The 22640-nt window shown below is 52.1% G+C and overlaps 1 protein-coding gene across 3 annotated transcripts; it reads right to left on the reverse strand.

Annotated features, from left to right (window-relative positions):
- Positions 1-46: 46 nt before the first annotated feature.
- Positions 47-22522, reverse strand: Sirt2 (sirtuin 2). 3 transcript variants are annotated; one of them, XM_020178570.2, is made up of 16 exons: positions 22384-22522; positions 21585-21631; positions 18230-18287; positions 17827-17940; positions 14323-14364; positions 14082-14188; positions 13927-13983; positions 13395-13463; positions 4620-4749; positions 3235-3294; positions 2920-2975; positions 2735-2811; positions 2603-2654; positions 1042-1112; positions 842-908; positions 47-724 (listed from the first exon to the last, which is right to left on the reverse strand). In XM_020178570.2, exons 1-16 carry the CDS (start codon positions 22397-22399, stop codon positions 572-574), a joined length of 1176 nt encoding a protein of 391 aa, XP_020034159.1. In that variant the 5' UTR covers positions 22400-22522; the 3' UTR covers positions 47-571. The 3 variants fall into 3 exon arrangements, with proteins under 3 accessions (XP_020034159.1, XP_073914541.1, XP_073914540.1); XM_074058440.1 differs by having other exon boundaries at positions 21585-21735; positions 22384-22464; XM_074058439.1 differs by lacking the exon at positions 21585-21631 and having other exon boundaries at positions 22384-22459.
- Positions 22523-22640: the final 118 nt, after the last annotated feature.

The following is a 22640-nucleotide window of genomic DNA, read 5'->3' on the forward strand; positions in this document are numbered from 1 at the left end:
TGTCTCTGGTGCCCACAGAAAGAAACAGAGGCCAGATGTCCAAGTGTCGCTTGGTTTTGTCTTTGTTTTTAATTTATCTATGATAAGCAACATTTTCTACCCATCCCCCCAATGGAAAGCAGGTCCCAAGGGAAAGGGCCAAGCACCTATTTTGGGAGCTAGAGGCAGACTTGGGGGGCCCTTCCTCCCCCATCAGGTAGGTTAAAATTGGACTACATGGTCACTAGTCCCTGTGAACAGTAAAGTGGGGGGGAGGGGGGTCCTCAACCCAACTGTCCTGGGACAGTTAGAAGTTTGGACCCCCCTGGGAGCAGTTAGAGATTAGGGGATGTTGCTCCTTACTGCTGGGGCAGTTAGCGATGGTGGGCTGTTAGGGACAGGCCTCAAGTTTGGGCCCTAGAGAGTGTTAAGAATAAAGAGGGGCACTGGGGACTCCAGTTTTGGGAGGAAGAGGTTAAGAGACTAAGGGATGCACTGAGCCCCACAGACAAGAGCTGTGAGTTAGAGGACTCCGAGTCTGTGGGGCTCCACTGTTCCAGAAGAGTGGGTGTCCTACTTGGGAGCTGGGCCATCACTGGGGCCTCTCTCCCTCTGTGCTCCTGGATTCCTTGGCAGGAGGTGGAGACTTCCCAGGGGAAGCATCAGTGGTGGGGTTGGGGGTCCCCGACCCTTTCTGGGCATCTATTCTGGCATGCTCCTTCCGGACCAGATCCTCTAGCTCTTTCTGGGGGTGCAAAGTTCACAGAAGTCAGAGATCACCACACATCACATGGGGACCGGAGGAATGGGGGTGGGGTCCAGGCACTGGGCTCAGGGTGGGCTGGGGTTACCGTCTCCTCACCTTCCATCCAAGGAGGTCAGCAAGAGCCAGACAGCCCTGGTCACAGTCCCCCAGCCAGGACACATCCCTGTGGTGCAGGCAGGAAGTCAGAGCTCTGGCTGAGGCCCCTGCTGGCTCTTCCCCATGGGTGACAGGACTTGTGTCCTGTCTGTGGGCATTGGGCCTCCTCCCACCTCACCCTGGCCAGGCCGGGACCTCACCTGTAGGCTTTCTTGGAGTCAAAGTCCATCGCACCTCCAAGGCCTATCATCATTCCCAGGAAGGGGTCCATCTGTGGGGAGGACAGCTAAGAGCCCAGGCCCGGGGCCAGGCAGCCTGGGCGCCCACCCCAGCTCTGTGACTTTGCTCAAGGGACTGGCCCTCTCATGGCCTCAATTTTCTCCTCTGTACAACGGGGACACTTGCAGAACCCCGGGGACAGGGTTGTCATGTCACATTCAGTAGGCCTCTGTGATCTCCCTGTCTATCTGCACATGTGGCCTCAACCTCTGTACCAAACATAAGTCCTTTCTTTTTCCTTGTCATGATTCCCTAAGGAACACAGCCTAACAATCTCTAGCTGGGCACTGGTGGCTCACTCCTGTAATCCTAGCTACTCAGGAAGATCGTGCTAGGAAGCCAGCTCAGGCAAATAATTCACAAGACCCTATCTCAAAGAAAAAAAAAAAATCCACCACAAAAAAAAAGGGTTAGTGCTTCAAAATATAGGTCCTGTGTTCAAACTCCAGTGCCACACACCACACACACACACACACACACACACACACACACACACACACACACACACACACACATATCTGTAGCATTTACGCTGTATTAGGTGTGTTGAAAAGTTGGCTGAAGACAATTTGAAACATAGGGAATGATGTAAAAGGTTCTGTGCATTTTATTTTTTAAATTTTTATCTTTTTGGCAGGACTGGGGTTTGATCTCAGTTCCTCATGCTTCCTGGACAGGTGCTCTACTACTTGAGCTGTGCCCCTCTTGCCCTTTCTGCTTTAGGTGATTTTTCAGGTAGGGGCTCACATTTTTGCCCAGGGTGACCTGGGACGGTACTATGCTAAACTACAGGTGTGCACCAACACTCCTGGCTTGTTGGTTGAGACTTTTTTTCCAGAGCTGCCTATCCCCTCAATCTGAGCCTCCCAAGTAGTTAGGATGTAAGCCATGATGCCAAGCCTCTTCACTGCTTTATCACAGGGGCTTCAGCATCCTGGGATTTTGGTGTCTGGAACCAGGCCCCCTGGGTCTGAGGGACAACAGCCAGTGCTTGGACAGTGCCTCACCCAGAGAACGCCTGCGTCTACCTGGTATCTGTGCATACATGGCTCTGTCAGGGGGACACCCTTCCCTTGAGTGCATCCTTCCCAGAAGGGAGCACCTGCCTGGGAGTGGGTCACCTGGGAGACAGTAGAGAGAGGAGAGAGCAGCCACCACCACAGGTCCAGCATGCAGTGCCCCTCAGTGGCCTGGCCCTGACCCTTGGCTTCCAGGGACCACTACATTTCATCTTTGGCTTCTGCAGGTTGGCAGTGAGATTCTGTCACTTATGAAATGATCCAGAAGGACCCAGAGGCCTGCAGAGTCACACTGGCCTACAACCTCATCCCTATGGTCTCAGATCCCAGGGCCTGAGCTGCGACCAAACACTGGCAGTTGCCAGCTGGGACTGTCTGACACCTGGTGTCAGTAACACTGGTGGGAGGGCAGGGGACCTGAGTGAGCAGAGGGAGGGAAGAGCTGTGACTTGTGCCGACTCACCTGGCCTGTCTTCTCCTTATTGATGAGCAGGCGTGGGGTGGAGAGTGACACCCTGGAGATGGCAAGCTGGGGGTCAGGATCCGTCCTGGCTCCTGGGTCCCCAGCCACTCCTGCCCCCTCTCCCCCACCTACTTGCTGATGAGGGAGGCGAAGGGCTGCACCTGCAGGGAGGTGCCCATGATGATGAGGAGGTCAGCCTTCAGGAAGTCCTGTGGGCGAGCGGCCAGTGAGGGCCCAGGAACCCCCAGCCACAGCCACAGTGAGTCATGCCAGGAATGCCGCCCCCTGCCCCAGGCTGGGCACAGGCAGCTACTTACCGACTGCATACAAGAGAAGAAGCGTGCTGGGAGGTTCTCGCCAAAAAAGATTATATCTGAGGTGGAGACAGACAGATGGACACAGAGACAGAAGGAGACCGTGACCCGGGAGGCAGACACAGAACAGGCAGGCATAGGGGCAGACTTGATGGACATGGCGCTTGTTGGGCACAGTCAGGACCAGCAGAGGGATAGAACACCACTGTCCCCAGGATGAGCAAGGCACTGGCCAGAAGTGACCAGAGGTGGAGCGGGCAGGAACATGGCCTTTGGGAGGGACCAGTGGGGTCCCAGCCCCAGTCTCTGGGGACTCACCAGGCTTCACCACGCTCTGACATTTCTCACACTTGGGAATCGTCCCCGAAAAGATCTTCTCTGGAGAGGGAAGGCGAGAGAGGCATGAGGGGCCTGAGGCTGGGTTGCAGCCCCCACCCTTCCCCTACCATTGGGGGATTTCTAGGTGTCCACCCTACTCAGAGAAGACCTCCCTTTTCAGCTGCCCCCCTCTAGGTACCCCCAGGAATCCCAGGGTGGCTCCCAGCACTGCTGTCCACAGCTAGCAGGTAAACAGGACACAGGAGAAAAGCAGACACTGCTTCTCTCCCACAGGGCGCATGGGTGCATTACGAGCAGTGAGGCATGCTGCTCCTAAACCAGAACGCTTCAAGATACAGAGACCCTGTCTGAGGCACAGACTTATTTCCTAGAATGGAACACTGTGCAGCACTCTGAACCTTGTACCGAAGCTGCTTTTAGAAAGACAGTTACATGCTTCCTTCCCACACAGCGCTTGGGTACATTACGAGCAATAATGATTTCTCCCAAACTGGAACGATCCAAGTCACAAAGAACTTCTAGGAGGCAAAGAGTTGTTTCCCAGAGTGGAAATAACTGAGGGTTCTTACAGCAAGTCTTCAGGGGCAGCCCTATCTCCTACTGGGTCAGGGAAGGACACGCAGATGATCGTGAGATGGGGACAAAAGCCTAGGCCCAGCTGCTTCCCACCCTTGAGTTCTGTGACAGACTCCCCCTTACACCATCCTCACGTCAATTGCCCTCCTCATTGTGTATGGAAAGCACTTCTGTCACTTGCAACCCAGAGAACTGGAACTCACTTATTCAACCGTTCACTCATTCATTCCACAGACAGAGTGCAGTGTTGATGGCTGTCACTTTGTGGGTGGGGTGTGGTAACTGCTGTGAGACATAAAGGGGGTGGTGTTTGTTGTACGTGCAGCCCAGCTGCATGCACTTGGGCTGTTCAGGAATCCTCAGCTTGGGGCAGCCGGCTGGCACTTCGTCAGAGAGGCCACCCTCCAGAGGCCCTACTGCAAATGCCACAGCTGTCCTGATCTCAAGCGGACAGCAGAGGCTTGTTAGGTCAGCATAAAGAATGTCACAAAGGTGGAGAAATGGTAGCTTCACAGCACAGTGGCTGTCAGACAAGGCTCTCACTGACATTTAAGAATGTTTGTCCTGGACACTCTGTCCTTCCATGAACAGGGCTGGTGACTCTGGTGAGTCCTGTCTGTGTTCCTAGTGCCAGCCACAGGCGCCCCACAGCCCTAACCAGGCCTGCGTCCAGCTTCCCACTCCACAGACTCCGTGGGACGTGGTCCCCACTCATGGAGACCCCATTGCTAGTTCTAGGAGTGGCCCGGGCATGGGGTGCGACCTCCTGGTGACCTCCAGCCCCTCACCTTTCATCCAGTTCAGCGTGTACTCGCGCCGGCACAGCGGGCTGATGCAGTGTGACGTGTGGAAGGTGCCATGGGCCTCTACCAGGTCTTCAGGCTCCAGCCCTGCCACCCGCTCCAGGGTGTCTATGTTCTGCAGGGTGAGAGGGCAGAGGTCACAGCCGAGCAGGAGCAGAGGCCATGAGACTCAAGCGCACAAGGCAGAGGGAGGGACATGGGAGACATGGGAGAAGCAGGTGGCAGGGGACATCTGAACACTGTACGGTTCCTGGCCCAGTGGCTGCTGAAGGGTTGACAAGCAGGGTGCCCAGGCTCATGTGTCTATAGACCCACCACTGCCACCAGCCAGTGTGGCAATTTTCTGCAAACTCAGGCCATTTTGCTTCTGTTTTTCAGAAAAGTTGTTTTGTGAGAGAGCCAGACACTTTTCTGCCACTCGCCAGAAACTTATTGAAATAAATGTTCAAATCTATAATGTCTGTTGTAAATCTCTATTGCCCCTCAGATGTGGTATTTTTTTCTTTCTTTCTTCCTTTATTTTTTTTTTTTTTTGAGACAGTCTAACTATGTAGCCCAGGTTGGCCTCAAACGATCCTCCTGGATCAGCCTCCTCAGTGCTGGGATTACAGATGTGTGTTACCACGCCTGGCTTATTTGTGTTTTTTTTGTTTTTGGTTTTGATTTTTGGCAGTACTGGGAATTGAACCCAGGGCTTTATGCATTTTAGACAAGGGCTCTATCACTTGACGCATATCCCAGTCCTTTTGTTATTATTTTCATCTTACTTTATTATTCTTATTATATATATAAATATTTACTATTTACAAATATATATATGTATATAATTAGCAGTACTGAGGTTTTTTTTGAGGGGGGGGCAGTACACATGCTAGGCAGGCACTCTAACACTTGAGCTACTCCACCAGCCCTTTTTTGTGAAGGGTTTTTCGAGATAGGGTCTCTCTATTTACTCTGGCTGGCTTTGAACCTCAATCCTCCTGATCTCTGCCTTCTCAGTACCTAGGATTATAGGTGTGAGCCACTGGTGCCTGGCTGGTACTGGAGTTTTGATCTGAGGGCCTCTTGCTTACAGGGCAGGTGCTCTACCACTTAAACCACACTGCTTTAGTTAGTTTTCAGGTAGGGGCTCACGTTTTGCCAGGGGCTGATCTTGTACCTCCCTCACAGCTGAGATGACAGGAGTGTACCACAATGCCCAGCTTATTGACTGAGATGGGATCTTGCTAACTTTTTGCCCCACTGGTGTGGAACCTCAATCCTCCTAACTCCTGAGTGGCTGTGATTACAGGCGTGAGCCACCCACTCTGTATGTTCACGTTTCTTAACCTCTCCCCCCTCCATGGAGCAGCTCTGCTTTCCCATGGCTACCACTGCTGCTGCTGCTACAGGCACTGAGAGACACTGGGAGACACTGTCTGGAGATGGTTCACGTGTGACCCATGGCTGAACTTACAGGGCTCCCAGAGATGCCACACACCATGGAAAGGGTTTCCTCTCAAGGGAGACGGCCCGACTGCCCTCTCTGCTCTGCAATCTGCCACCAATAAGCTTGTCCCCAAAACACACAAAATATAAGTCTGTAAGACCTTTTTTTTTTAATTCTTTTTTTTTTCCCTGAGTCAGAGTCTTGCTCTATAGCCCAGACTGACCTTGAACTCACAATCTTCCTGAGTATGGGAATTATGGGCGTGCCAAGCTCATCCCGCTCTCATAAATCCCGATTCTGCCTTTGGTATTGACTCAGTCTGCTAACCAGCTCCCTCATTCCTGAGCAAGCACAGATAACGAAATAATGTGTCACAGAACTACAGCAGGCCCCTTACTCCTGGGGGATATGTTCCAGGACCCCAGACTCCTGAAATCTTGGAATGTCAAATCCTATCAACTTCTATATATACACATGCCTTTTTCTTCCTTTGGTGGTACTGAAATTTGAACTCAGGACCTCATGCTTGCTGAGCAGGCACTGTACAACTGAGCTGCACCCCAAGTCTTTTAGTTTTTCAGATAAATTCTCATGCTTTTTGCCCAGGCTAGCCTGGGACCATGATCCTCCTACCTACATTTCCTACATTGCTGGGATTATAGGCATGAGCCACCATGCCTGGCCTTCCAGATGAACCCATGGTAAGTTGAAAATAACTTAAGTTGAAAATGCCTTGCTCCACCTGCCCACAGAGCATGGTGGCTCAGCCACACAGGGCCCTGCACAGCCTTTGTTTTTCCTCTCACCACCACTGCCCAGCATTGACAGAAAGAGAATTCTATAGCACACTGACAGTCCCAAGAAGGATAAAAGCTCAAAACTCAAAGTATGCTTTGGACTGAAAGCTTATCACTTTCATACCATTGTGAAGTTGCAAAGTCAAAAGTGCAAAGCATTGTAGGACATGGACAACCTGTCTTGTATTTTTCTGTATGTCTTGCAGCACTGCCACAGGGCACCAGAGCTCATTTGTTCTCCCATGTTTTATGCCCACTACTCTTGCATTTGGGGGGCCATTATTAAGTAAAATAAGGGTTACATGGACGCAAGCACTGTGACACTGGGACAGTCAGTCTGATAACCAAGACACATACTAAGTGACTAACGGGTGGGTAGCATATACAGCATGGATACGCTGGACAGAGGGACGGTGGACACTGTAGGCAGGATGGAGCAGTATGGCTGGAGGTCTCATTGCACTGCTCAGAACAGCCAGCAAGTTAAAATGTATGACTTGTTTATTTCTGGAAATTTCCACTTAGTATTTTGACTGCTGCTGATGGCAGACAACCATCAACTTAGAAAGTGAAGCTACAAATGGGGGGCGGGGCTCCACCTAAATACCCCATATTCTTTGACAGGGCTCCTCATAGAGACACCACAAACCAACAGGAAAAGAGTGAGCAGGAAAAGAGTGCCTTTCTGTATGTCTAAAATGAAACCTTTTAACACTGCGAGGTGTTAAAAGGTACAGAAGAAGAAAGGCAGTGTGTACAGGGTGAGCAAAAACATCGAGTCATGCACTGCTTAATGACAGATATGCTCTCAGAAATGCATCATTAACAAGTGTATTTGCACAGACCAGGACAGCCAGGATGTCACTAAGTGACGCTGGGGACTCCACTCAGGGCCTTTACCACTTGAGCCATGACCCCAAGATTTTACTTTCAGTTGTTTTTCAGGTAGGGTCTCATGCTTTGGCTTGGGCTAGCCTCAGATGGAGATCCTCCTACCTCTGCCTCCTGAGTATCTGGGATTACAGACATGAACCATCACTCCCTGGCTTCTTTCTTGAGATAAGGTCTCACTCACTTTTTGCCTAGGTTAGCCTTGAACTATCATCCCTTTTCCTCTGCCTCTTGAGCATGTGCCACTACGCTGGCCTGGTTTTTATTTTTGGTACTAGGAACTGAATCCAGGGTAAGCACATGATGTACAACAGAGGTTTGGTTTTTTGGTTTTTTTTTTTTTTTTTTTTTTTGGTGGTATTGGTGTTTGAGCCCAGTGCTTACACTGGTGAGGCAGACACTCTTACACTTACCTAGTCCCCTCTCTATTTTTGAGATGGGGTCTGGCTATGTTGTCCAGGTTGGGCTCAAGGGAACATCCTAACTCAGCCTCCCCATCTCCAGTAGCTGAGACTACAGGTGTGCACCGCTGCACCCAGGCAGGTGACATATTCTTATGGGACCACTGTTGTCTATGTGGTCCGTGGTTGGCCAAAATGTGTTGTGCAGTGCATGACTGCACGAATCTGTGTGCCCATGTGATTAACGGAGTCTGGAACAGTGCCAAAGGAGACACAAAATCAGGTCTGCCTGTCATCCCAGCATTGGGGAGTCTGAGGCAGGAGAAATGCAAGTTCAAGGCCAGCCTGGGCTACTTAGAGAGAGCCTACCTCAAAGCAAGCAAACAAACACTTGCTATTTTGTGAAGCTAAGGCGCCTGACTTAAGTCTACTCTGATGAACGAGGTGAACAGAATAAGAATAGGAGTGATGAAGACAAGCTACCTGGAAAGCATTTGCCAACAAGGGCCTCATTCCATCAATTAAAAAAATAAAAATAAAAAAAGCCAGGTGCTGGTGGCTCACGCCTGTCATCCTAGCTACTCAGGAGGCAGAGATCAGGAGGATCGTGGTTTGAAGCCAGCCCGGGCAATTAGTTCACAAGACCCTATCTCAAAAACACCCATCCAAAAAAAACCCAACAACAACAACAACAAAAAACCCCACTTCCAACTGAACACTAAAACAGCAAATTCAACAGTGTCTGGAGTTAGAGAACAGAATCTGGAGTTTCTACATCTTTTTCTACGGCAGTATTAAGGATGCAAGCCAAACTTACTCGGAGCCAAAGAAACAGGAAACAGAGCCAGTTTCCAGAGGAAGAAAAACAGACAGAGGCGGATTGCTGGGTGACCCAGTTGTAGGAATCAGGACCTAAGGACCTTAGAGCAGCCATCAGAACCACGCTTGATGGCACAAAGACAGGATGTTCATGACAAAAAGTCACGGATGGAACTTCAGCAGAGGGACAGAAACTATAAAAATAGAGGCAAATACTCTGGGCGTGGTGGCACACACCTGTGATCCCAGTATTTGGGAGGCCGAGCCAGGAGGATCTCAAGTTGGAGGCCAACCTGGGCTGAATAGCAAGACTTTGTCTCCAAAATAAAAAAGCTGGGCGCTGGTGGTTCTGCCTGTAATCCTAGCTATGAGGAGGCAGAGATCAGGACTGCAGTTCAAAGCCAGCCCTGGCAAATAGTTTGCGAGACCCTGTTTCAAAAAAGCTCATCACAAAAATGGGCTGGTGGAGTGGCTCAAGGTGAAGGCTCTGAGTTCAAGCCCCAGTACCACACACACACACAAAAGGCCACAGTAGTGGCCTCTGGGGAGGGTAACAGGGCAGTGGAGGTCCATGACAGGACATAGCTCTTCAGTAAAGGCAAAGTGACAATGAAGACACCTAACCCTAACTCTCGGCCTCAGAGACCCGTAAGAAATGGTATGGTGGGAGGCGGTACCCGGGCCACTCTACGGTGGCAGCAGCCACTCCAGCCCATAGCTGTCACCATTGCCCATGGTCCAGCCAGCTCTTCTGGATTTTTAGGAGGAGCTAGAAGTCACTTTTTGTCACACAGCACTGTGTCACCAATGGAAACATCACCAATAGCAGGGTGGCCCTGGGCCCACGCACCACACTGATACAAACAGAAAAAGGCACCAACTCCTCTGGGTGAGTGTGGTGGCCCCTGTCGAGGGGCACAGCGCAGCCACGAGCCAGGGTGAGGACTCTGTTCCAGCCCCCAGCTGGCACCCTTGATGGGCACAGTCAGCCTTACATAGGGCGCACAGTACACAGCCTACCTGTGCAACCCCAGGAGTGTGCCTACGTGTTTTAATAATAAGAATTGTCTCCCTCAACAACACTCTCAGCCTTTTTCTACTGAACTGTTTACACTGAGGAGAGTAAAGTTGTGGGGGGGCGGGGGTCTCTCCCTAACGGTAACTTTTTTTTTTTTTTTTGGCAGCACTGGGGTTTGAATTCAGGGCCTTCACCTTGAGCCACTCCACCAGCCCTTTTTTGTGTTGGGTTTTTTTTTTTTTGAAATATGTTCTCTCAAACTGTTTGCCCAGGCTGTCTTTGAACTGTGATCTTCCTGATCTCTGCCTCCTGAGTAACTAGGATTACAGGTGTGAGCCACCAACACCTGACATTTGTATTTAAATCTTAAAAGAAAGGCAAAATGCTTACAAAAGAATAAAACTTGGAAGCCAGAGGTGGTGGTGCACACCTGTAATCCCAGCTACTCAGGAGGTGGAGGTAGGAAGATCTCAGTTGGAGGCCAGCCCGGGCAAAGTTAGTGTGAGACCTAATCTGACAAACAAGCTAAAAGCAAAAGGACTACGGGTGTGGCTTAGTGGTAGAGCACATGTCTGGCATGCATGTGGCCCTGGTGCCATCCCCAGCGCCACCAAAAAAGGAAAAAATGAAAAAAGAAAGAGTAAGATTCAGCTTTTAAAAAGCATGAAGTGACTCTGTAGGTGTGGATGTGGAAGTGACTTCTAGGTAAGAGTCTGAGTTAAAAAGTCAAGTTTAGCACGACTGTACAGTATGAGCACCAGATAAAGAGTTGAAAGATCTAGAAGCTGGTCTGCTGTGAGATCTCGGCAGCTTGAGTGACCGCAACAACTGTCCTGACATGGGAATGGGGTCTCCTGCCCTGAGCTAAAAACAGCATCACAGGGAGTTTCAAAAATACTGCCTTGTCACCATTCAGAAGGAGTGAAGACCGTGCATTCCACAAACTGGGCGAGTGGCCGAGGTGGAAGAGGACGGAGAAATGTGTGACTGAAAGTCACATTTCGTGGGCCATGACAGTGGAACTGCTTCTTTCACCTTTGTGGATTTTATGTAATAAGCACTGAAAATCTATGTGGAGTTTCAGGTAGGAGGCAGAACCAGTGGTGTGCACCTGTAGTCAGAGCTACTCAGGAGGCTGAGGCGGGAGGGTTGTTTGAGCTCAGGAGTTCCAGGCCAGCCTAGGCAACACAGTAAAAGTCTCAAAAAATAAATAGAGCTAGGCACAGTGGCTCACCCTGTAATCCCAGCAACTTGGGAGGTAGAGATCAGGAGAATCATAGTTTGAGGCTAGCTCAAGCAAAAAGTTACTAATACCCCATCTCAACAAATTGGTTGAATGTAGACTTTCATATCTGTAATCCCAGCTACACAGGAGGATCACAGACTGAGGCTGGCCTGGGACAAAACTCTAGACCCTATCTAAAAAATAACTAAAGCACAGGACTGGGGCTGTGGCTCAAGTGGTAGAGCACCTGCCTACCAATTATAAGGCCCTGAGTTCAAACCCCAGTAACACCAAAATCATTACAATAAGTAAATACATTTTTAAAAAAGGGCCAGGTGTGATGGTGTACACCTGTAATCCCAGCATTAGGGAGAATGAAGGCAGGAGGGTCGTGAGTTCTAAGCCAGCCTGAGGTACATAGCGAGATCCTGTCTCAAAGAAGTGAGAGAGACAGAGAAAGGGGGGGTGGGGGGAGAGGAGGGAAGAGGGAGAGGGAGAGAGAGAGAGAGAGAGAGAGGGGAAGATTTACATTTAAATAGCTGGGCAAGGTGACCCACCAATAAAACATTTTAAGAAGTTTTTTAATTGCAGGGATTGCCGAGCAGCAGAGGGTTGCCTGGTGCGCACGAGGCATGATCTGATTCCTAGCACAATGACAACAGAAAAAGGTAGAAAAAGAAAAAAGAAAAGGAAAAGAAAAAAAGGAAAGACTGCGGGCCACCGCAGTCCCCCACGTCCCCTATGGCCTGTCCTACAGGGAGTGCTTCCCCAATCTTCCTCCTGGAGCGGCCTTTCATTGTGTCCCCTCTCCGTGGGCTTCTCCCTCCCCCCGCCCCCACAGCCTCCTGTTCACCTTCCCTGTCCCCACTTGGCATAAGTCTGTCCTTGTCCCCTCCCGCCCTGAGTCTCAGCTCCAGGGCAGGGATGTCCACTGGCAGGGCCCAGCCCTGGGTGTGAGCCAACAATGAGCATGTGCTGTCACACAAAGTGCCAGCATTCAAGTTTAGTGTCACAGGAGGAAAGCTGACTCTCTGGGTCAGGAGCATCCTGAGCTCTCTGGCGCCTGGAAGGGGGAGGCTGTCCCCTCCTTGGCTGCTGCCACTGCCAGCCCAGGCTGGGACACCTGCTCCTGTTGGGAAATGTTGACCTAAAAGGGATTCGTGCCCCACCCCCTGTGGCTGCTTCTGACACAGCAGGTGCCAAGGGTGCCAGGAGAAAACAGTCCTGGTGTTCATATTCAAGTGCTCCCTCTCTATCTTACAGTTTAGCATACATGTATTCTGCTGTACAATATCCTGTAATTTCAACACATACTGATAAAACACGTTTTGCCATTAGGGGTGCAAGATCCCCAAAGTCTTGCCCACCAGAGCCAGGGTTAGTAGCATATGCCTGTAATCCCAGCTACTTGTGAGGCAGAGGTAGGAGGATCATGGTCTGAGGCTAGCCCAGGGCAAAAGCCTGTTTTTCAGAGCGAACTAAACCAAAAGGGCTGAGGTGTGGCTCAAGTAGCAGAGTGCCTGCCTAGCGAGGACAAGGTCCTGAGTTCCACCAAGTCCCCTCCCGCTTCCCCCCCCCCCCGCCCCGCAAAAAAAATCTGCATGAGCAGCCCAGGTGAGCCTGTGACATGCACTGGCCACAGCCCCATGGCACATCCAGTGCCAGGGTTATAAGGGCGGAAATTATTCAAATGTGCCCCTTCCTTCAGATACAACGTCTAGCACTCAGGTCAGGAGGCTGAGGGAAGAGTGTCCTGAGTTCGAGGCCAGCCTGGGCCCACCTGCTGGAAAACAGAGCACACTAGAGTTTTTGGCTCAAGTCATTTTGGTGTCATCTGTGCAAGCCCCAATAGGAAGTCTGGTGGCTTTGCTTTGGCACCGCACTCTGCCACCTTACCCCAGCACCAAAGGAAAGCAGGGCTATCTATGGTGACACAGGTGTCCCGCAAATACGGGGACTGCTCACAGTACCCGTGCCATGACCTGAGAGGGTAAAGCTGTTCTGGCCCCCATTTTATAAAAGGGGAAACTGAGGCAGTGACTCAGTGTAGGTCACGTGGCAGGGAAGCAGTCGGCCCGGCTCTGGCTGTGTCTGCCTGGGTGTCTGGAGCTCTTAGGCACACAGCTGTCACCCTGTTGAAGGTGGCCTGATGGACCGGCCACGGCCTGCTGTCCCCCTACCTGCGTGTAGCATCGCAGCAGCAGACCCTTCTCCTTCAGCAGGCGGATGAAGTAGTGGCAGATGGTCGGCTGAGGGGACAATAAGCATGTGATGGCAATGGAGCCCGAGCCACCGCCATGTGCACACACGGCTCTACCCCAGGTGACCTTCACAGTGGCCTTGGGAGGGAGACAGCGGCGTCCTTCAATCCACAGATAGGAGGAGGGCGCTGGGGGACACTGCTGTCTTGCCAGTGTCACATGGCACGGGTTGCTGAGTTGAGTTCACAGCTAGGCAGCTGCTCCAGGGTCTGGGCGCCTGCATCAGCTCCCTTACACTCACAGCCACCCCTCTGAGATACCCATCTGCTCCATTTTGCAGATGGGAAGACTGAGGCCCAGGGCATGAGACCAAGAAATGTGGGGCCAGGAGGGGACCCAGGAAGCCTGGCCTGAGTCATATACTTAACAACTCTATAATATCTGCATGAAAGACCTGGAGTGGGCCTGCCTGTGCCTGTTCTCCCCATCCCTCTGCAGCAAAAGACCTCACCTTGAACTGGTCGGGATACAGCTCCTTGGCGAGGGCAAAGAAGGGTTCTGGGTGTTTCTGTGGGAAAGAGAGAGCCGAGGGTCCCAGAAAAGATGAGGGCTGGAGCCAGACTACCCCACACACACCTGTCCCCTCCCCTCAAGGCAGACATGTACCTTGAAGTAGCCTATCTCAAAGATGGCCTCTGGGTAAGGAAGATGGTACTTTTCCAGGTTGGCATAGAGGCCGGTGGTAGGAGACCGGAAGTCAGGGATGCCTGCGGCTGGGGGAGGAAGGACGGGGGCATCCCATCAGGGACCCTGGCCCCATCCGGCCACATGGACCTCCCAGAAGAAACCAAATGGAGTACTATACAAACCCACCCTGGGGGAGCCTGAGCGGGGAGGGGCCACTTACACGTGGAGATTCCCGCTCCCACCAAACAGATGACCTTGCGACCTGGAGGAAAAGAACTGATGTCACCTGACGTCAACTGGCCAGACGCTGTTTCCCCATGCCAGCTCCTGAGGCAACCATTTCAGATACATCAGGGTCCCCCCACCCGCCATCTGGGATGGGGATGGTACTAATGACCCCATGTTACAGATGAGGAAACATCGGAGGACACAGTTGACTGGTAGACGGGAGTAGAATGTACTGTAAGCCAGGCACCGGTGACTCACGCCTATAATCCTGGCTACTCAGAGGCAGAAATGGGGAGGATCTCAGTTTGAGGCCAGCCCAGGCAAAATAAAGTGAGACCCTATCTCAAAAATACCCAACATTAAAAAAAAAAAAAAAAAAAGAGGGCCGATGGAGTGGCTTAAGTGGTAGGAGCACCTGCCCAGCATGCTGAGGCCCAGAGTTCAAACTCCCGTACTGCAAGACCACACACAAGGAAACAAATTCTGGTCACAGTGCATCTCTGGCCATGATCTTGGATGACTTTCTGCTTCTAGAATTTTCATCTTTCATTATGTCGCTTTCCTCCATAGGTAAACACACATCAGCCATGGGAAGCTTGCCCCTTTTTGGCAGAGCAGCAATGTGCTACTCTCCACCTCCTCCAGGAAGAGGAGGCTGGAGACCAGCTTCGGGTCTTGACCCAATGAGTGGATAAGAAAATGTGCTATATATACACAATGGAGTACTACTCAGCCATAAAGAAGAATGAAATGTCATCTGCAGGAAAATGGATGGAGCTGGAGGTCATCATGTTAAGCTTAATAAACCAGACTCAGAAAGACAAATACAACATGGTTTCTTGCGTAGGAGGAATCTAGATGAAAGGAAGAAAGGAAGGAAGAGGGAGGAAGGAAGGAAGAGGGGGGAAGGAGAAAGGGGGGAGGGAGGAAATGACAGGAATGTAAACTAGAGACTGGGGGGGGGAACCGGTGGTAGGGCAAAAGGAGGAGAGGCTGATGGCTGGGTGACTACGAGCAAAGTACTTCATACGCGTGAGGAAATCAGAAGAATGAAAACTGCTAAAAACTGATTAAAAGGGGGAAGGGGGGCAAGAAGGAGCAACAGAGGGGGTAAATTTGATCAAAATTCATATGTGCATGTATGGAAATATCACAATGAAACACCTTTGTACAATTAATATACAGTAATAAAATTTAAAAAAATGTTTTAGCTGGGTACTGGTGGCTCATGCCTGTAATCCTAGCTACTCAGGAGGCAGAGATAAGGAGGATTGCAGTTCGAAGCCAGCCTAGGCAAATTAATTGTTCACAAGACCCTATCCTGAAAAAATCAATCACAAAAATAGGGCCGGTGGAGTGGTTCAAGGTATAGCCCTGAGTTCAAACCCCAGTATTGCAAAAAAAAGAAAAGAAGAAGAAGAAGAGGGTGTGGTCCTCCAGCTCTCTCTCCCACATACACATTCTTTGCCCTTGCCAAGGGGTCAGAGATGTGAGCTGTGGCTGGAATGCTCCCAAGCACACAGCCGGGCAGAGTGGCCCTGCAGCTGCCTCAGCTGTTGGCTGGTAGCGCCCTGCTGCACACAGCCCTGGCATCTGCCTGTCTGCTGATGGACAGACACAAGGGTGATGCTTGCCCTGGGTACTGGGCACCCCTGGGAAGTTGTGTCCTGGGAAAACAGCAAGGCTGACAAGGGCATTGGTCTCGTCTCCGGTAGGCCATCAGACCTGACCTGGAAGGACCCAGTGGGGTCACATGTCTGGGGAAATAGGTGTTCTGGATTCAGGGGATCCAAGTTCAAATCCTTATTCTGCCCCTCACCAGCTCTTTGTCCCTGAACCAAGTTACAACCATTCTGTGCCTCAGTTTCCTCCTCTGATGACCTCCCAGATAGCTATTACACTGTGATCAAATAAGAGGGACATGAGTAGCTGGACACTGGTGGCTCACACCTGTATTCCTGGCTACTGGAGAGGCTAAAATTGGGAGGTTTGAGGTTTGAGGCCAGCCCAGGCAAATAGTTCATAGACCCCCCATCTCCAAACTAACCAGAGCAAAATGAACTGGAGCTGTGGCTCAAGAGGTAGAGCACCTGCTGTGCAAGCTCAAAGCCCTGAGTTCAAATCCCAGTCCTACCCTCTCCTCCCAAAAAAGAGGACATCTATAAAGTGCATGGTGACAATTGTTGTTGTTGTTATTTAGGGGATTGAACCCAGGACCTCACACATGCTTAGGCAAGTGCTCTACCCCTTAAGTGATGCCTTTAGCTCTTTTGTATGTATTTTGCTTTTGAAACAGGGTCTCACTGACTTTGTCTGGGCTAACCTCAGACTTACAATCCTCTTGTCTCCACCTTCCGAGTAGTTGAGATTACACGCATGCATTACCATGCCTGGCTAATTGTTATTGTTTATTGCTGGCCCCTCTTGGGCACCTTCATGCACCAATGACCCCAAGACACAGACAGAAAGAACAAATGCTCTGTAGCCACTGCCTGGGCTTTCTTTGGATTGCCCAGGCCTGAAGATGGCTGCAGCAGGAGAGGGAGGCTCAGGGCAGTGGGCCTGGCCACAGAGGGAGGCAGAGAAGCTGGAGAAAGGGAAACCGGAGAAGATGCCCTCAACAAAAGGCTGTTCAGGACCCTCAAGGGTCCATTGTTCCTGTCAAGGACTGCTGAGGGCCTGGTTTCTCCAATTTTGGTGACTCAACTTGCAGTGAGAAATATAAATTTCATGGTGACCCAGCCAGGAGGCCTCTGCACACCACATCGGAAACAAGCTTCCTGTAATAATAACCACAGCTCTCGCCAGCCTCTGGGCACTTCTTTCTCTCTTATTTTGTTTACTCCATGAATTAAAAAAAAAAAAATCAAGATACTGAAGATTGAATCCAGGGACTCAAACTTGCTACATGAGCCATGGCTTCAGCTCTTATTTTATTTTTGAGATAGTATCTTGCTATCATTGCTGGGCTGGCCTCGAACTCTCCATCCTCCTGCCTCTGCCTCCCGAGTAGCTGGATGGCAAGCAAGAGCACCACCCTGCCTGGTGATCCGCGAGGCATTGTCAGCATTCTTACCCTAGGAAACAGGCCTGGCCAATCAGAGTACAGTAGTTTGTTCACTACTCGAGCTAGGTCTGGCCAATCAGAGACACGAAGCTTTTGGTTGTGGCAAGCACGTGACCCAGCCTGGCCAATGGGAGCCGGCCTCTGCTGCTGTGCCGGGCTCACTGGGACCAAGTGCGCTCCTAGCTGCTAGGTTGGGTGGGCCTCGCGTTTGCGGCCGTCAGGGGTCCCTGTAGCCCCCGATACAGGAAAACAGGGGCCCAGGGACTGTGGTTTGTGAGAACAAGGAAACACCTGGATCCAGCCACGCCTACAGCTGGTTTAAAGTCCGCACACGCCTCTTGTGGCTGCAGTTGGGTTTCTTGCTACTTGTAAACTAAAGGTGCGAAGTCACTTGGGACCAGAAGTGGGGGACGGGGACACTGCACTCACAGCGCTCGCTCTGCATGTAGCGGGTCACCCCCTCCAAGGTGAGCTCGTCCAGCAGGCGCTCCTTCTGGGAGCCCAGGCCCAGGGTCTGGGAGAAGAAATTCCGCAGGAAGTCCACTGACCAAAAAGAAGAGAGACAGCGGCCGGTGGGCAATCAGCCGGGGTACCTGGATATCCCCAGGGTCCTGCCCCAGCGCTGGGAAGCCCCGTCCTGCTCAGCATGGAAGGCCCGATGCCTGGCCCAGTCAGAAGCCTCCAGGACCCTGCTGTGGCACTGGCCGCAAACCCATTGCCATGCACTGTAAGTGTCACTCCTGGTGGAGGTGACAGGGATTTCCCCGGTCCCCTACCCTAAATCCCGCACCCCAGAGCCCTCCTGCATCCCCAGCCCCAGGAAGACACTCACTCTCTGCCTCTCCACCGCCAGCTGCTCCTCCCTCAGTGTCAGAATCTGTGTCCGAGTTCTAGAAGGGGCAGGATGGTGTGGCCAAGCCCAAGAAGTGGGGTTAGAGATGGGGAGGGGGGACTCTGGGTGGAAGGTGGCGAAGCCAGGGGCAGGAGAGGGCCTGTGCTAGGCCAGTGTGAGGGCTCTGGGACAGGCTGCCTGTGGGGACCTGGGCTGTTCCCGAGCAGACACACCTGGTAGGAGGTGGGCTGTTCTAGGCCTCAGGGCCTCATCTGGGAAGTGGGCTCAGAGGGTTGCTGGGAGTAGGAGCTGAGTTAGCGGACATAAGGTGCCCAGTGAGCACTGGCTGCAACTGACATCACAGACCTGATGTCCACGAGTTCCCATGTCCCTGTCCTTTGGATCAGGGGCTGCTCCCATCCAGGTGCCTATACCCTGCTCACTGAGATCACTCAGTAAATGACACCAGTGGGAGGCGGTGTGGCTGGACCTCCTGCCATGCCTATAAATGGTCTGAGCCTAGGCACTGATGATGCTCCCTCTCTGTCCCTAGACCTCAGGTCACCTTGCCCTCAGCTCACTCCCATCATGTCCCACAATGGCTTCAGCATCTCCCCCAAACCTGCTCCTCCTCCCAGCTTCTGTCTCAGTGTGGTCTCGCTGTCCCTTAATCGCCTCTGCCTCCCTCACCCTCCTGCCCCAGCCGGCAGCTTCAGCCCCTCAGCAGGTCCACTCAGCTTCCTGACAGTTCCTCTACTGAGCCCTTCTCCCTACCCCAGGGCTCCACCTGCTCCAGCCTGTCCTCTTCCCCAGGGGTCCTGCCCTGACCTCCTCCTACCCCACCCTGCCAGCTGCTAGCCTGTTTCCACTTCCGATCACCCAACTGGTGGCCTGTCTGGATTGGCCCAATCCTCTCTCCTTCAAGGTCCTTTTTGGGCAAGGCAAGGTGGTATACAACTCAGAAGGAGGGTCACGGTTCAGAGCTAGCTTGGGTAAAAGTTATCCAGCCCTATCTCAAAAACCAAGCTGGGTGTAGTATGACATCCCAGCTATTCAGGAGGTGGAGACAGAAGGATCTCTGTCTGAGACTGGCCTGGGCAAAGTTAACACAGGCCCCTATCTGAAAAACAAACTAAAAGCAAAAGACAGGATGTAGCTTAAGTGGTAGAGTGCTTGCCTAGCAAGCATAAGGTCCTGAGTTCAATCCCCAATACCTTCTCTTTGGCTTGTTCAATTTTGTCTTCCAATCACAAACATGTGCACAGTCCACCATGATCTCAGCTCCACAGGGTGGGAACTTTTATCTGTGCTCTCCTCTGAATGTCCAGCCTTGAGAACAGGGCCCCCTGACACGTGCCTGCCATGAACTAGACCAGGGCTGGTCCTATGGTGGAACTGACATATAGTCCACCTGACCAGGTCAGTCTCCTGCTTAAAAGCCTGCAGACAACCCTGCATTCACTATTCTGCTTCCCAGCCTCCCTCCAGACATGCTCAGAATGACGTTTCATTGCCTTGAATGTTGCACAGGCCTTGTAAAAACTCTGACTGTTAAAAAGCCAGGATGCAGGCGTGGTTCAAGTGGTAGCGCGCCTGCCTAGCAAGCGTGAGACCCCCAGTTCAAACCTCAGTACCGCCACACTGAAAAGAAAACATATAATTTGAGCACTTGTGATTTCCCCATTTCACCCCCCTTGAGATAACCACTATTAATCATGGTTCAATAAAAGTTACTCTAGATTTTTCTCTGCATATAAAAATGCATTATTTTTACAGAAGTGCGTCATGCCACAGTACAATATGACACCTAATTCTTTTTTTTTTTTTTTTTGGCAGTGCTGGGGTTTGAACTCAGAGTCTTGCACTGGCTAGACAGGTGCACTATCACTCAAGCCACACCCCCAGCCCTTTTTGCTTTGCTTAGTTTTTCAGATAGCATCTTGTGCTTTTCTCCAGGCTAGCTTTGGGCCTCAACCCTCCTACCTCTGTTTGTTGAACAGTCTGGGATTATATAAATGAGGCACCATGCATGGTTTGTTTGTTGAGATGGGTGCCCCTAACTTTTTGCCTGGAACTGTGGTCCTCCTATCTCTGCCTCCCAAGTTGAGTGGCTGCATAGTATCGAATTGTACAGTGACCACGGTTCATTTAGCTCATCCCTGACAGCCATTGGCTATTTCCAGTGTTGCTGTTGCACTATCAGAGACAATGCTGCAATTTACATCCTGCATCTCTTTGGGACTGAGGATCCCTTCTGACCATGAGACCTTTTTCTTTGGCAGTGGTTGTGCTTTGGGAGGCAGGGGAGTGAGATGCTGGGGACAGACAGGAGCCTGTCACCCATTTAGCATGGCTCTGCTGTGCATTTGTGGGGTACTGCAACCTCAGGTTCTGTACAGCCTCTGTTTATAGAGTGATCTCATGGGGATGAGCATGCTGGCATTCTGTGGCTGCCGACAGTGAGGCTCAGGGGACACAGAGGTCCTACTCAGCCCATGGGGGTGACCAGCTTGGAGGAAGCTGGAGGTATTGGCGGGGGCCTTCAAGCATCTGTCTACCTTTCCCTGCAGTGTCTGGAGGGCCATGTGACCACAGCAATGGGTTTCAAACCCTTCCCTTTCCCTTTACCCAAGGGACTGGGGACAAGTTACTCAACAGCTCTGCTTCAATGCCTCATCTGTAAAATGGACACATGAGGCCCTCAGGTGGATGCTGGGCAGTCACAGCGAGATGACAGACATGGAGTACCAAGCAGGCAGCGGGGCTGGAGTGATGAGTCAGAAATGCTAACCATCACTCTAATTAACTGAGCACCCCAGCTTCTCAACTCTTGAACACACGTGACATACTCTTTTCTGCCTCTGGACCTTTGCATAAGCCGTCTCTGTGTGCAACACCATTTCTCACCTTGTCTAAGAAAATTCCAAGTCACTTTGCTTATTCTGCTGTGACTATCTCCGAACCTGATTCCAAGACCAGTCTATGAGGTCCTCCAAGGAAGGAAGGCCCTGGCTGGAATCTTCTGTGACCCACCAGGTTTGTTGTGGCCTACCACAGTGCTCTGAGTACTTCCATGATCACCCTGTAGGGTCATTTGCTTATCTCTTGTTCCCAAGATATGTGGGTTCAGGAACCAGATTGGGTCCCTGCCTCTTCCAGCCCAGACGAGGTTCAGAAGGGAGTGGGGATGGGGTGGAAGGCAAAGACTGTCTCTGACAGTCTCCCGAAGCCACCAGGTGGGGCTAGGGATGGGGGCCAAGGGCCCTGGGGTAACTGTTCCCTCTGTCACCTCCCCCAGCGTGGGACATGGGAACAAGCCCATCTCTCTCCTCCCGGCCCCCTTCCCCCATCTCACCTGAGCCTCGTGCACCTTCCCTGCCTGGGTCTCCAGAGGGTCAGAGGCTGGGGAGTAGACGTGGTTACAGTGGAGGGAGTGGTTACGCGGAGGTGAAGGGATTCACGGTTGGAGGGGAGGACCCACCAATCTAGTTACACCGTGGCCAGGGCTGGCGGTAAAAGTGCAGTAGAGGGAGGGAGGGGATGGGAAAGGCAGATTTTAGAGAGGAGGGCTGGCTGGAGAGGTGGTGAGTGGAGGACTGAGGCTGAGGAGGGGAAGTTAGGAGGAGAGGAAGGAGAAAGTAGGGGGCAGGGCGGCAGGAACACGCTCCTGAGTGACGGAGTTCGGGAAGGGGAGGTTTGCAAGGCGAGGGAACTTTGTCCGGGATGAGAGAAGATAAGAGGGGAGGCGTGTGTGGGAGACGCGGTGCAGTGGAGGTGGGCGCAGGAAGAGAGGAGGGGACACCAGGGATGACCCTAGCATCCTAGAGTTGCCCGAACACCAGGTACCCTAGCAACCGGGGCCGCGGCAACTTAGGTCCTTAGTAATGAGGGTCCCCAGAAACCAAGGTGCCCAGAAACACGCGATCACCAGTAACTTAGCAAACGGACTTGCTAAAGGGACTCTGAAAACCTCGCGACCCAGAAACCCACCGACCTAGCAATAAGGACCCCTTGGCAACAGCCCTCCGAATCCCAGCCACTCCATGCAGACCCCATCTCCCCCCCTTACCGAGCCTGCCCTCGGGCCCCGGGGCCTGCAGCCCGCAGCCAGGCCCCGGCGCGGCCCGACCCTCCCACCTAGGCCCCCGACTCACGGTCCGGCTCGGCCATGGGAGCGGGGCGGGGGCCCTCGGGGCTGTCACCGACTGCTCTGTCCCGTGACGGCACCGGAAACCAGAGGGGCAGAGATAAGGCAGAGAACTACAACGCCCAGCAGCCACCGCGGCCGCATCCAAGCTTTCGCACAACGCGCGGCGCGTGCCTCTCTCAGGCGCCGACACTCGAGGGCTGGACTACGAATCCCAGAGGGCCTGGCGGCCGCAGCCATATTAGTAAAGGGAGTCCGGAAAAT

Source organism: Castor canadensis, chromosome 16, assembly GCF_047511655.1.
Source record: "Castor canadensis chromosome 16, mCasCan1.hap1v2, whole genome shotgun sequence".
NCBI classification, from domain to species: Eukaryota; Metazoa; Chordata; class Mammalia; order Rodentia; family Castoridae; genus Castor; species Castor canadensis.